Source organism: Pipistrellus kuhlii, unplaced genomic scaffold (genome assembly GCF_014108245.1).
Source record: "Pipistrellus kuhlii isolate mPipKuh1 unplaced genomic scaffold, mPipKuh1.p scaffold_m20_p_1, whole genome shotgun sequence".
NCBI lineage: Eukaryota > Metazoa > Chordata > Mammalia > Chiroptera > Vespertilionidae > Pipistrellus > Pipistrellus kuhlii.
In genome coordinates, this window is record NW_023425404.1 from 141,022,625 (window position 1) to 141,035,022 (window position 12,398).

Sequence of the window (12,398 nt, forward strand, 5' to 3'; positions counted from 1 at the left end):
TCCTTGTTAGAATTTGGAGCATTATGCTGAAGGCTATGAGGAGCCATTATAGATTTTTATCAATGGGGGCAGACAAAATTGAAATCACTCTGTCTGCATTTGGAAACGGATCAGAGCAATGAAATGTTGTTAGAAATACAATTGACCCTTGAACAACACAGGGGTTAGGGGCGCCAACTGCTCCACCCCCACAGCGGAAAACTCACATGTAACTTTTGACTCCCTAAAAACTTAACTGAACCTGCAAGGAGTTGGTTCTAGGACCCACATGGGTACCAAACTCCACAGATGCTCAAGTCTTGTCTATAAAATGGTATGGAACAATGCATACAATTGTTCCTCCGCAACGTGGGTTCCCACCACAGATCAAAACTATTGTTTTCCATCTGCAGTTGGTTGAATTGGGAAGATATAAAACCTGGGTGTATGAAGGGTTGGCAGTATATTTATTTGGGGGGGGGCGGGGGAAATCCACCTACCAATGCAGTTCAAGCCCCTATTGTTCAAGGGTCAGCTGTATAGTTAAGAAGCTATTGCCCTACTGGTTTGGCTCAGGGAACAGAGTGTCAACCTGTGGACTGGAGGGTCCCAGGTTTGATTCCGATCAAGGGCACATGCCCAGGTTGCATGCTCCATCCCCAGTATCCCCAGTACTCGTGCAGGAAGCAGCCAATCAATGATTCTCTCTCATTATTGATGTCTTCATCTCTCTCTCCCTCTCAAGACCTCTCTGATTTTTTTTTTTAAGAAGCTGTTGGAATGATCCAAACAAGAATGATTATTTAAATCAAGGAATGAAGAGAAGTTGAGAGATATGAAAGAGATTTAAGAAGTGGTTTGGACCCAGAGAGAGAGAGAGAGAAAGAGAGAGAGAGAGAGAGAGAGAGAGAGAGAGATTAAAAGCTGATGTTTACAATTCTAACCAGGGCAAATGGTGGACAGTAGACATACAAAGAGTTATATATGTACAGTATTGTAGATATGGAGAGAATTCAGGTTCCAGATAAAGATTTGAGAGTCATCAGCAAATACTGTAATTAAAATTCTGAGCATGCATGAAACTATCTGGGGTGTATGTAAGTGACTAGAAGAATAGGGCTGAAACATGAAGGAAACCAACATTCAAAGAATGAATTAAGCAAGATAAACTTGCAAAACAAACTGAGGTGGAATGTCCAAAAAAATATTGACTTGGAAGCATAGACTTGGTTGGAAAGTCTGTAAGGGGGAATCTCTGAAAGGATGGAGGCCTCTGGGGGACCTTGCTGAAGGCAGCAGCCCCTGCCTTGACTTTTTCAAACAAAATCTGAGCCCCCAGGTATTTACTTATACACATCCTTACTTAAAGGACACTGCAGATACATATGCTTTCTCAAAGATGCTTACTCTGCTGATAGTATCTAATAGTTAATTTCAGTTCAAGCTGTTGTTACAATAAAAGCCTAAGGAGACAGGCAGTTGAGGCTGTTTGCTCCTATAGCTAAACAGTCCCTTAGCCTCTCCTTCATAGAAGTGTGTGTCAGAGTAATCCATTCATCTGTCGCTCATGGTCTGCTGGTCAGTTTCCAGCATCACTTAACCACTCTCCTTTGTTCATCAAAAACTTTGGCATCAGACTCACAGTCTCTGCTCTGCTCCAATTCCTGGCATCATTGCAGGTGGCTTCAATATTCAATGTCCTTTCCACACTTTGGCCTCTCATTTTCTTACCCTCCTCATCTCCATGACCGTTTCTACTCTACCTTAGTTACTTCTTTCCACAGGCACACTCCGGATCTTTTAATCATCAAAATAATTGATTTTCCAAATTAATAGCTTAGCATTGAGCATTCTCACCACCTTCTCTCATCTTTTTGGCTTGCTTCTTCAATGACTTCCACCTTAACAATTCTTTGACCTCTTTGGACCCTCCAATGGAGGACCAGTCTCCATGTCTATATCTTCCCCTTTATGTTTAACTTTCCTTCTATTTAGTTTCTTTTCCATGGTCTATAATTTTAAGAACAATTTTGTCAATGCCATAAACTCTCTCTCTCTCTCTTTTTTTTTTTTTCTTATCTCTTCTATCTGGCAAAAACCCCTCCAATGTGATCCCAATTCTTCACTTTTCTATATCCTTATCTGGACAATAGAGCAATTAGGGCCAAAAACTCACCAGCCAGGGCATATCAATACCACCAAAATTTTATGATCACCAACTTGGAGCTCTCAGTGTGGCCCTGAAATCCTAGTGTGTTTCCTAGGCAACTTGCTTTCTTATTTGCTTAACTATTTTATATTTCTCTAGTCACCTGAATTCCTTAGATTAGATATTTTCAACCTTTTTCATCTCATAGCACACATAAACTAATTACCAAAATTTTTCAGCACAGCAAAAAAATATTTTTTGCCGATCTGACCAAAAAAAGGTATAATTTTGATTCATTCACAATAGATAGCTATTGTAGTGTTGTCTGTTGTCATATTTTTATTTGACAATATAAGGGAAAACAGATCCATGCCCCTGATTAAAATAGTCAGGTATTGCTGTTTAAAAAAATTCTTGTGGCACACCAGTTGAAAATCACTGCCTTAGATGTTTATTCCATCTTCTCAATTAATTCCCCATTTTCAACTCTCACCTTCTCTCCCCATCCTTGCCTGATGCATCTGAGGAGTGTCCTCTTCTCTCATCTCGACTGATTTCCCATCTGTGTTCAGGAATCTTTCTCTTGCCTTTCAAGAACCTTCAGATTTGCTTCTCCCTTCTCTTCACCATACCTTTATCCCCTCTGCTCTTAATGAGCTTTTCCTGTGAACATTTCCATTTGATCAGTCATTCTCAGCTTTAAAAAATGCCCTTGCCTCAACAACATAGCATAAATTTAACATTAACATATTCAATTTCATTAACAGTCTTACTATCAATGAAATCTATAAACCATCCTGAGGAACAGCCTCATCAACAGTATTTTTTCTATACACATGAATGAAATTGCATTGTAAAATATTTTCAGGGTTAACTCTCTACTGCCAGCAGGTGGCTCTGTGTCAAAAAAGAAATAAAGGAAACAGACAAACTATTAAAAGCAATCTAAGACTAGGACTCATTACTACTTATTTTGTTTATACCTTAATAGTTACCACCTGAAAGCTGTTTATTCTCCAGAGATGAAGAGAATACCCGTGAAGAAACAAATAAGTAAAACATGAAAATAGCCAGAACCGGTTTGGCTCAATGGATAGAGTGTCGGCTTGGGGACTGAAGGATCCCGGGTTTGATTCTGGTCAAGGGCATGTACCTTGGTTGTGGGCATATCCCCAGTAGGGGGTGTGCAGGAGGCAGCTGATCCATGACTCTCTCTTATTGATGTTTCTAACTCTCTATCTCTCTCTTTCTCTCTGTACAAAATCAATAAAATATATTTTTTAAAAACATGAAAATAAATCAATAATTCTTTCAAGAACATTTCAAATAAACTTTAGACCTATTAATGAGAAGAGGGTTTTTTAATGTGTATTTTTATTTTATTTATTTGTATTTTATTTATTTACTTATTTAGGAAAAAAGATAAGTGGGGAAGGGCAGTGCTCAGATATGAAAAGCAGATATACAGAGCTAAAATCTTTTGCCCCAAGACCTAAAATAGTTATCTTTTCTTCTTTCAAATGAGAAAGGTTAAATACATGCAAACTGAAGATCACATCCCATCTTCTTAGGATGTTGTGAGTCACTCTCAAGCCTCTGTTTTATTGAGTTGAAATATCCCCACCATGTGAAAATAGACAGGTCCAGGGTTTCCTAGAAGCAGTGCTGTAGCTATCTGCAGTGTGATAACAACACCGGAGCAAAAACTGTCAGCTCTCACAACACCTCCTCTTGCGTGATGGATAAGGCAGTATTCAATTGTCTGAAAGTCCTACAAGGCTGAAATACTTTTAGAGATCTTAGAAAATGAGCCACGTATATTTTTAAATGAAGTACTCCACAGGGAAATGTATTTAGCTTTTATAGAAGATGTATTGGTGTGAGTAAAATTCTCAACCACCACCACATCACTTCTCAAACAAAACCCAAAATCCCCCGGACCAAAATACGTGAAAATCTGTTTGGGAGGAAATATCACATTGGATTATATTAACTCATAAAGACAGGATTCTGAGTTACTGCCTGTCCCTGCAACTCTACAGTGTGCTCGCTACTGGCAGATGGTAAAGCGATTTGTGTCCTGAAGAGCTATCTGGGGAAGGAGATTCTATAACGCCGCTAGGAATTCACTTAGCACTTTATGACCCTTGCTGTCAGGAAACTATTCTTCATATTTAACCTAAATCCCACCCACCAAAGTTTAGACCCGTTTCCTTTGGTTCAGTCCTCAGCGGACGTGGAGAACAGCTGGTCACCATCTGCATAATCTTCCTTTATAAATTAGAAGGCTGAGGTCATCCCAGTCTTCTCTTCTACCGGATAATGATCCCATTCGTTTAACCTGTCCTCTTACCACCTATTTGCAAGCCCTTAATCATTTAAATCCATGCCTGTGAATGCTAAGTTTTTCATGTCTCTCATAAATTGTGTATAAGACACTTTAATATTTGTAGCAGAGCTGAAGGCAATTCTTTTCTTTTGACAACTATGTCCTTAGAATCCCAATATTATATGCACTTTTAAATAATATTGTGCATTTCCAATAGGCTATTATTTGTGTTCTCTGTGATTACTGTCTTCTCTTTAGCTGAGCCATGCATTCTTGAATTCAATTAGTGTATTTTTTTTCTTCTGTATTAGGGTCACTTTATGAATATAAATCTCTATTTTTATTTTTCAATGCAGTTTACATTCAATATTATTTTCTATTCATTTATTAAAATGCCTCATAGTGGTTAGACAATCACATACTTTACAAAGTGTTTCCCCCAATATTTCCAGTACCCAGCTGGCACCATACATAGTTATTACAATGTTATTGACTATATTGCCTATGCTGTACTTTTACATCCTCCTGACTATTTTGTAACTATTAATGAATATTTAAACTGAATTCCACTTTTTTTCTGATTAAGACAAAATATCTGATCAAAGTGGCAAATATCTTATTCTACTTTGAAATTACCTACGATCTTAAATTACATGCTCTATATTCCAATATGATCATCATGTAATATGAAAATATAACATAAACTCTACAAAATAAGTGGCTTATAGGTTACTATACCTTTGAGGGTTGCCTACCCACTGCCTCTGGGAAATGTTTCCATTGAATAATAACTTCAACGAAGCAATCTTTGGGGGCAGCACACACACATACTCTGTTTAGGGTGTTGATCTGTATTGCTGTTGGACTGAGTTCATTCTTCAGGCATCATTATCTTTGCTTATAGACAGACCAGAAAAGCCCCACTGTGAGCTTGTGCCATTTGGCTGCAGTATCTGCTGGCCTGTTCTGCAGCATGGTTTTATCAGAATGCCTCACTCCTGTGTGTGCCACCAAACGGTGGCTATGAGCCACAAAATCTTACCATAACCACAAAAGCAGTGTGTGCAGAAAGCTCCCTTACAGTCTGCCTAGAGACTGACAGAAAGGAAGGGCTGACACTCATGCCAGACTGTACTTTTCTAGGGTCATGATTTCCATTCCTGAAGTGACCCTATTAAAGCTGAGATAAATTGTATCTATTCTGACTAGTTCTGTCATTCTGCAAAATAGCTAGATTGGTCCCATAGGATATTTTCTTCACAAAGCCCTGCTGCTTATTATTCTGTTGTTCCTGAAGTATTTAACAAATATTTTGTAATGATTAAATTTAACTGATTGGAGGGAATAGTGGTTGAACTTTTAAGCCTGCAATTTCTAAGCGTCATTGGAAGGAAGAGGTATTAACTCTGAAGTTTATAATTTCTAAAGTACTATTTCTTTTTTAAAAAACATCAAGCAATGCATTAGTTCCTACTAATAGAATGTACATTACCAAAGAAATACTGAAATTGGCATTTAAAAAACGAAGGTAATGAACCAATTCTTTGATTTTGTCTTTTTTAAAAACATATAGCAAAATAATATGAAAGTTTCCAAAGTAGTTCTCCATTCTTTTTCAGATGTAGACTTACAGAGAATGTCCTTTTTTAAGTTGGCCATGAATTAGGTAATGCTTCCTCATTGCTCTGAGTTGAAAAACAGTCTGTATCTTTCAGAGTTCATTCAGAACTACACTTCACAAAATGATTTAAACATTTCTAATTTAGCACTGTTGAATTAAAGAACTGAAACCATTATTTAAAGTTCAAAGGTTTTAAAAAAATAAAAAAAAAATTTTAAATAAAGTTCAAAGGTTTTCATTTAGATATATTTGAACTTAGAGTTCCCTCATCATTATGTATTGGAATTGGAAATTATTCATATGAATGGTTTGCTGCATAGTCCCTAAAGGACTTTTATTCAAGAAATATTTTTTGAGCACCTTCCATGGATGGTGCTAGGGAACAACATTCTACGAAGAGCTGTGTTCTCCTTTGGAGAACATTTCTGTTTGATTTTCATTCTTGAACTTTATGACACTGTATGGCCCTGGACTAGCTGGGACATAGATGCAGGGATGGTAATAAACCATCCACCAGAGCAGAGCAGGTCTAAGAAAACCTGCCTCAATTATAGTATTTGATAACACAGATTTATTCTTGCAGAAAAGCCTATATCCACAGGTTTCAACTGTCTTCAATTACAGTTCAAGCAAACACCAACAAAGGCCGTTAGTACACACTGAAGCACCTGGATATTCCAACAGGCTGGAGGGTCCTACAACAGAGATTGCAGCAAGACTATGTAGAATATGAGTCATGCAGTGAGACAGAGGGCTAATCTCTGTATTAGCCTTCTGACCTACAGAACTGGAAGATAATAAATTTGTGTTGTTTTAAGATGCTAAATTTGTGGGGGTTTGTGAAAGCAGCAATAGAAATCGAATACAGCACTCAAAATACAATAGTTTCTTAAAGGAAACATGATGTGATGAATTATCTTTCTTTACACAGCAAATAATGATAATAATGGCATATATACCATTGAATAAAATTAATGTCTTTCCTGATACGAATAGATAAATGGATAAATACCAGAAGCACTACTTTACAGTAGAAACCCAACTAATAAGTATAGAAGGAAAGATGAAACTAGGAAGTCATCAATGGATGTTAAAATGAGTGGTGGAAAGTCAGATAAGGATATTTATAGTCAAAAAGAAAGAGAAAAGAAAAAGAATCTGAGTAATACAAATATCACCAGGGAGACTAATCCGCAGGTAGCTGGGCTTCTGGTTACCAACAACAATCTGTAACTTGATGGAGAACTTACTTCAGCAGCTTTTACCAAGATATGTTGGTCTTTAGAAGGAAAGAATGACAACTCTCACTGAAAAAAGGAGAACATTTGGTGCAGATTATTTGCTTCCATTAAAACAGAAATTTCTGACATCACATGACATTTCTGCTCTAACCCAGACCAACTCCTCCTCTGGTTGTGCTCTGGTATTGGGACTCATGCACATTCCACTTGAGGCCTGGCTGGTTGCTCAGTGGTTAGAGCGCTGGCCTTTGAACTGAACGGTCTCAGGTTGTGCAGTCCAGGACATGTACAGCGTTTGCAGGCTCGATCTCCAGCCCCAGTCAGCATGTGCAAGAAGCAACCTGTCAATCTCTCTCTCTCTCTCATCAATGTTTCTTTCTCTGTGTCTCTACCCTTCCCTTCCCTTCTCTCTAAAAAATCAATGGAAAAAATATCCTTTGGTGAAGAGTAACAACATCAACAAAAAGAAGTAACTGATGGGTGCCCTGGCCAGTGGCTCAGTTGTAGCATCATCTTTTACACCAAAAGTTTGAGGGTTTGAACCCAACTGGTGTGGCTCAGTGGTTGAGCATTGAGCTATGAACCAGAAGGTCACAGGATTTGATTTCTGGTCAGGGCACATGCTGGGCTTGCAGACTTGATCCTCAGTTGGGAGCATGCAGAAGGCAGCTGATGAATGATTCTCTCTCATTATTGATGTTTCTATCTCTTTCTCTCCCTTCCTCTCCAAAATCAATAATAAATATAGATTTTAAAAGGTTGTGGGTTAGACCCCTGGTTGGGCCTATGGGAGATGACTGATCAATGTTTCTCTCTCTGCCCCTTCCTCTCTCTCTAAAATAAATTTTTAAAAAATATATTTTTATTGATCTCAGAGAGGAAGGGAGAGGGAAATAGAAATATCAATGATGAGAGACAATCATTGATTGGCTGTCTCCTGCACGCCCCCTAGTGGGGATCAAGCCTGCAACCCAGGCATGTGCCCTGATGGGAATCAAACCATGATTCCTGGTTGATGCGTGGGGCTCTCTAAAATCAATTAAAAAAAAATTTTTTTAAGTAACTGATGGGGAACAGATAGTGACAACAGCCACCATGAGTTCAGCAACACCTTGACATTTTATTACTTTTAGGGGCATCTACATAAATCTGATAATTATTAATACATACATTTATAAGGCATTTTTAAAAATCTAAATAAAATTAGTGTTTAATGGGCATATAAACTCCTTACTTAGTTTTAAAACCTTCAGTGGTCTATGGACTACCCTGTTTCCCCAAAAACAAGACAGTCTTTTATATTAATTTTTGCTCCCAAAGATGCGCTAGGTCTTATTTTCAGGGGATGTCTTATTTTTCCATGAAGAAGAATATGGTACACATTTATTGTTAAATGAAAATAAAGAAAATTTATTACCTGTATACAGTACGGTAGTACGATAGTACAGTAGTTGTCAACACAAGCCAGACAAACTGTGAATCCTACAGTATCAAGAATTTACTCATTTATTCAATGACAATCATGTCATCATCTTCTGGAACATCATCATAACAATCCAATTCCTGAATCTCCTGGTGAATTTCTTGTGACTCCATTTCTTTCAGAATCAGTGGACCAAATCTCTCATGTTTAGCAATGGCACTGTCTTTAAATGAGTACTTCTTGTCAAGGTAGCCTGCTCGCAGTGCATTTGCAATGCAACTGTCAGTGATTTTCTCCCATGAATTCTTCACCCAAGTCACAACTTCTTGCAGTTTAGGTTTCACAAAGTTTCCACGCTGATTTCTCTCCATTCTATTTTCAATGTAGTCATTAATTTCCGTGTGCACATTGTCTTTGAATGGCTTGTTTATTGCAATATCAAGAGTGTGGAGCCCCCATGGAGTCCTGCTCCTGACCTTCATCCTGTGTCACTGCTGTCCTGGGCCTTGCTCCCAGTCAAGGAAGGAGGACAGAAGGACTGAGAGGGCCATGACGTGGGAAGGAGATGGCTCTCTAGCAATTGCTCGCTCTTTTATGTGGAAGGGAGGCTCTCGGCTTCGGTGCTGGCTGCAGAAAGCGACCCGTACGGGCCTTTGCTGCCAGGCTGGGGAAAAAAGAGTAGATTCAACAGACAGAGTTTACTTCGTGAATCATAACACAAAAACACGCAGTGGGAAGACCCAAGAACTCACGGCTTACAGAACGAAGAGCCCCTGCCCGAGGGCTGGGACATCAGGTACACGCGGGAAGGCGTGCGGTACTTCGTGGACCACAACACCCGGACCACCACCTTTAAAGACCCACGCAGCGGGAAGTCGTCCGTAACGAAAGGCGGCCCGCAGATCGCCTACGAGCGCAGCTTTCGGTGGAAGCTGGCTCAGTTCCGGTACCTGTGCCAGTCCAACGCGCTCCCCAGCCACGTGAAGATCAACGTGTCCCTGCAGACGCTGTTCGAAGATTCCTTCCAGCAGATTATGGCATTAAAACCCTATGACCTGAGGAGGCGACTCTATGTATTATAATATTCAGAGGAGAAGAAGGACTTGATTATGGTGGCTTAGCAAGGGAATGGTTTTTCTTGCTCTCCCACGAAGTCCTGAACCCCATGTACTGCTTGTTCGAGTACGCGGGCAAGAACAACTACTGCCTGCAGATCAGCCCCGCGTCCACCATCAACCCGGACCACCTCTCCTACTTCTGCTTCATCCCCGCGTCCACCATCAACCCGGACCACCTCTCCTCCTTCTGCTTCATCGGCCTCTTCATCGCCATGGCGCTTTTCCACGGGAAGTTCATCGACACTGGCTTCTCCTTGCCCTTCTACAAGCGCACGCTGAGCAAAAAGCTGACGATTAAGGACCTGGAATCCATCGATCCTGAGTTTTATAACTCCCTTATTTGGATAAGAGACAACGACATCGAAGAATGTGGCTTAGAAATGTACTTCTCCGTGGACATGGAGATCCTGAGGAAAGTGGCCTCGCATGACCTGAAGCCGGGCGGCGCCAGCATCCTGGTGACGGAGGACAACAAGGACGAGTACATTGGCCTCATGACCGAGTGGCGCTTCTCGCGTGGCGTGCGGGAGCAGACGCAGGCCTTCCTGGACGGCTTCAACCAGGTGGTGCCCCTGCAGTGGCTGCAGTACTTCGACAGGAAGGAGCTGGAGGTGATGCTGTGCGGCATGCAGGAGGTGGACCTGTCCGACTGGCAGCGGAACACCGTGTACCGGCGCTACACCCGGAACAGCAAGCAGATCATCTGGTTCTGGCAGTTTGTGAAGGAGACGGACAACGAGGTGAGGACGCGTCTGCTGCAGTTTGTCACGGGGACCTGCCGCCTGCCCCTGGGCGGCTTCGCCGAGCTCATGGGAAGTAATGGGCCTCAAAATGGGAAAGACACCTCGTTACCAAGAAGCCACACGTGTTTCAACCGCCTGGACCTGCCGCCATATAAGAGTTACGAGCAACTGAAGGAAAAGCTGCTTTTTGCCATAGAAGAGACGGAGGGGTTTGGACAAGAATAGAGGAGCTGTGGCCGGAGGCTCTGCGTCCGCACCTCTGCAAACATAAAAGGTTCCGTTCTCACTGAATATGCAAAAGAACTCTTCTTTTCTACTTTATTTACTGTTCCCTTGAACTGACCGACCAGGAAAACGATCTCCCTTAACTTTGGAAGTGAGACTTTAGCGGCTCTAGTTTTATAGAGCTGCTCGGCGCCACGCCAGCTCCTGATGCCCACGTCCGGATGCTGCTCCTCAGCTCTGCCCGCCCGCCCCTTACCCTCCCCTGCCATCTCCACACTGTGTGGTTCAGGAAGGCACTGAGGCCCAGGCCAGAGCTGACAGATGTGAGCTGCGCTGCTGGCTGCTCTTTAGACGGTGCTGGAGCCGTCAGTCTGTTGGAATTAAACGCGAGAGCTGAGCGCGCTCACCGCACCGCGACGAGGGGGTGAGTGGCAGCAGCTTGGACGGAGTCCCCTGACCAGACCAGCACCGCCTGGCCCAGCGCCTGGGCCTGCAGGTGCGCGCTCCTCCGGGTGCTAGCACCTGTGGGACTAAAGCGGGCAGCCTGCACTATTGAAAACGTGATGGTCTTTACTCTGAATGCACAGTAAATGGATGCGATCTGATACTGAGGGACATAAAGGTAATGTCAACTTTTCCACAAACTGTCCCAAGTTTCGGTTCCTAAAACCAAATGGACGGAAGAGTTCATGAGCATCTGACTTCCAACTAATGAGTCTAATGATTTCCTACTAGTGTCTTAATATTTCCTTGAAAATTTATGAAAAATTCTATGTATCTGAATTAAATAAGCATATAAAGAAGTCTTTTGTCCTCCCCCCCTTTCTATATAGATCATTATTTTTGTCCTAAGTAAATACTTTTTAATTATTTTTCATAGTCAAGGGCATTTGCTGAACTACAAATATGAATAACAAATTAAAATCTGATGTGAATGACATTAATGCTACTTTAGCATATGGGGGCTTCCTTATTAATACAAAAATTTAAATTTGTATTATTTCAATATGCACTGTAAATTAACTTAAAATTTTTTATAACCACGGAAGTAACACCTTAGAATGTTAATATATTTCACTGCTGAGTACATATGAAAAATATCAGTATACAATTTAATTTCCCTAAAGTTTGTTTTGCCAAAATTTTATTTTTCTATGTATATTAGAGATTGTGTTCTGCATTTTCTCAAACTCAGTAAAGATGCAATAAAGGCAGTAACCCACAAAAAAAAAAAAAAAAAAAAAGTGTGGAGATAGGCCGTCATTCCTGCGGGAATCATTATCTGATCTATTTTTCTTTCGTGAAGAAATGTCTTCATATCTTTAGCGCAGTGAGTGCTGGCTGCATCCCAGACTAGCAGACCTCTTTGGCTCCCTCAAATATAATAAGCAGCAGCATTAAATCCACCCACTTCCTTATAACTGCTTGTGTGGCCCAGGCTTTTTCAGTTTCAAGAATAAAAACGCCCAAAACACATTCAATCTTTTCCTTCTTGCCCTTAGAAATGATTAAAGGTGGGATTTTAGTGCCATCTGGACGAATTGCTAAAATACAGGACACACGTGCACTT

The 12,398-nt window shown here is 40.8% G+C and overlaps 1 protein-coding gene across 1 annotated transcript; it reads left to right on the top strand.

Moving 5' to 3' along the window:
* Window positions 1-981: 981 nt before the first annotated feature.
* LOC118722439 (NEDD4-like E3 ubiquitin-protein ligase WWP1) lies at window positions 982-11,768 on the top strand. The gene is given in 5 exon segments (XM_036443931.2): window positions 982-1,033; window positions 9,346-9,410; window positions 9,412-9,463; window positions 9,466-9,821; window positions 9,824-11,768. Coding segments are annotated over 5 exon segments (1,530 nt in total). The 3' UTR covers window positions 10,829-11,768.
* Window positions 11,769-12,398: the final 630 nt, after the last annotated feature.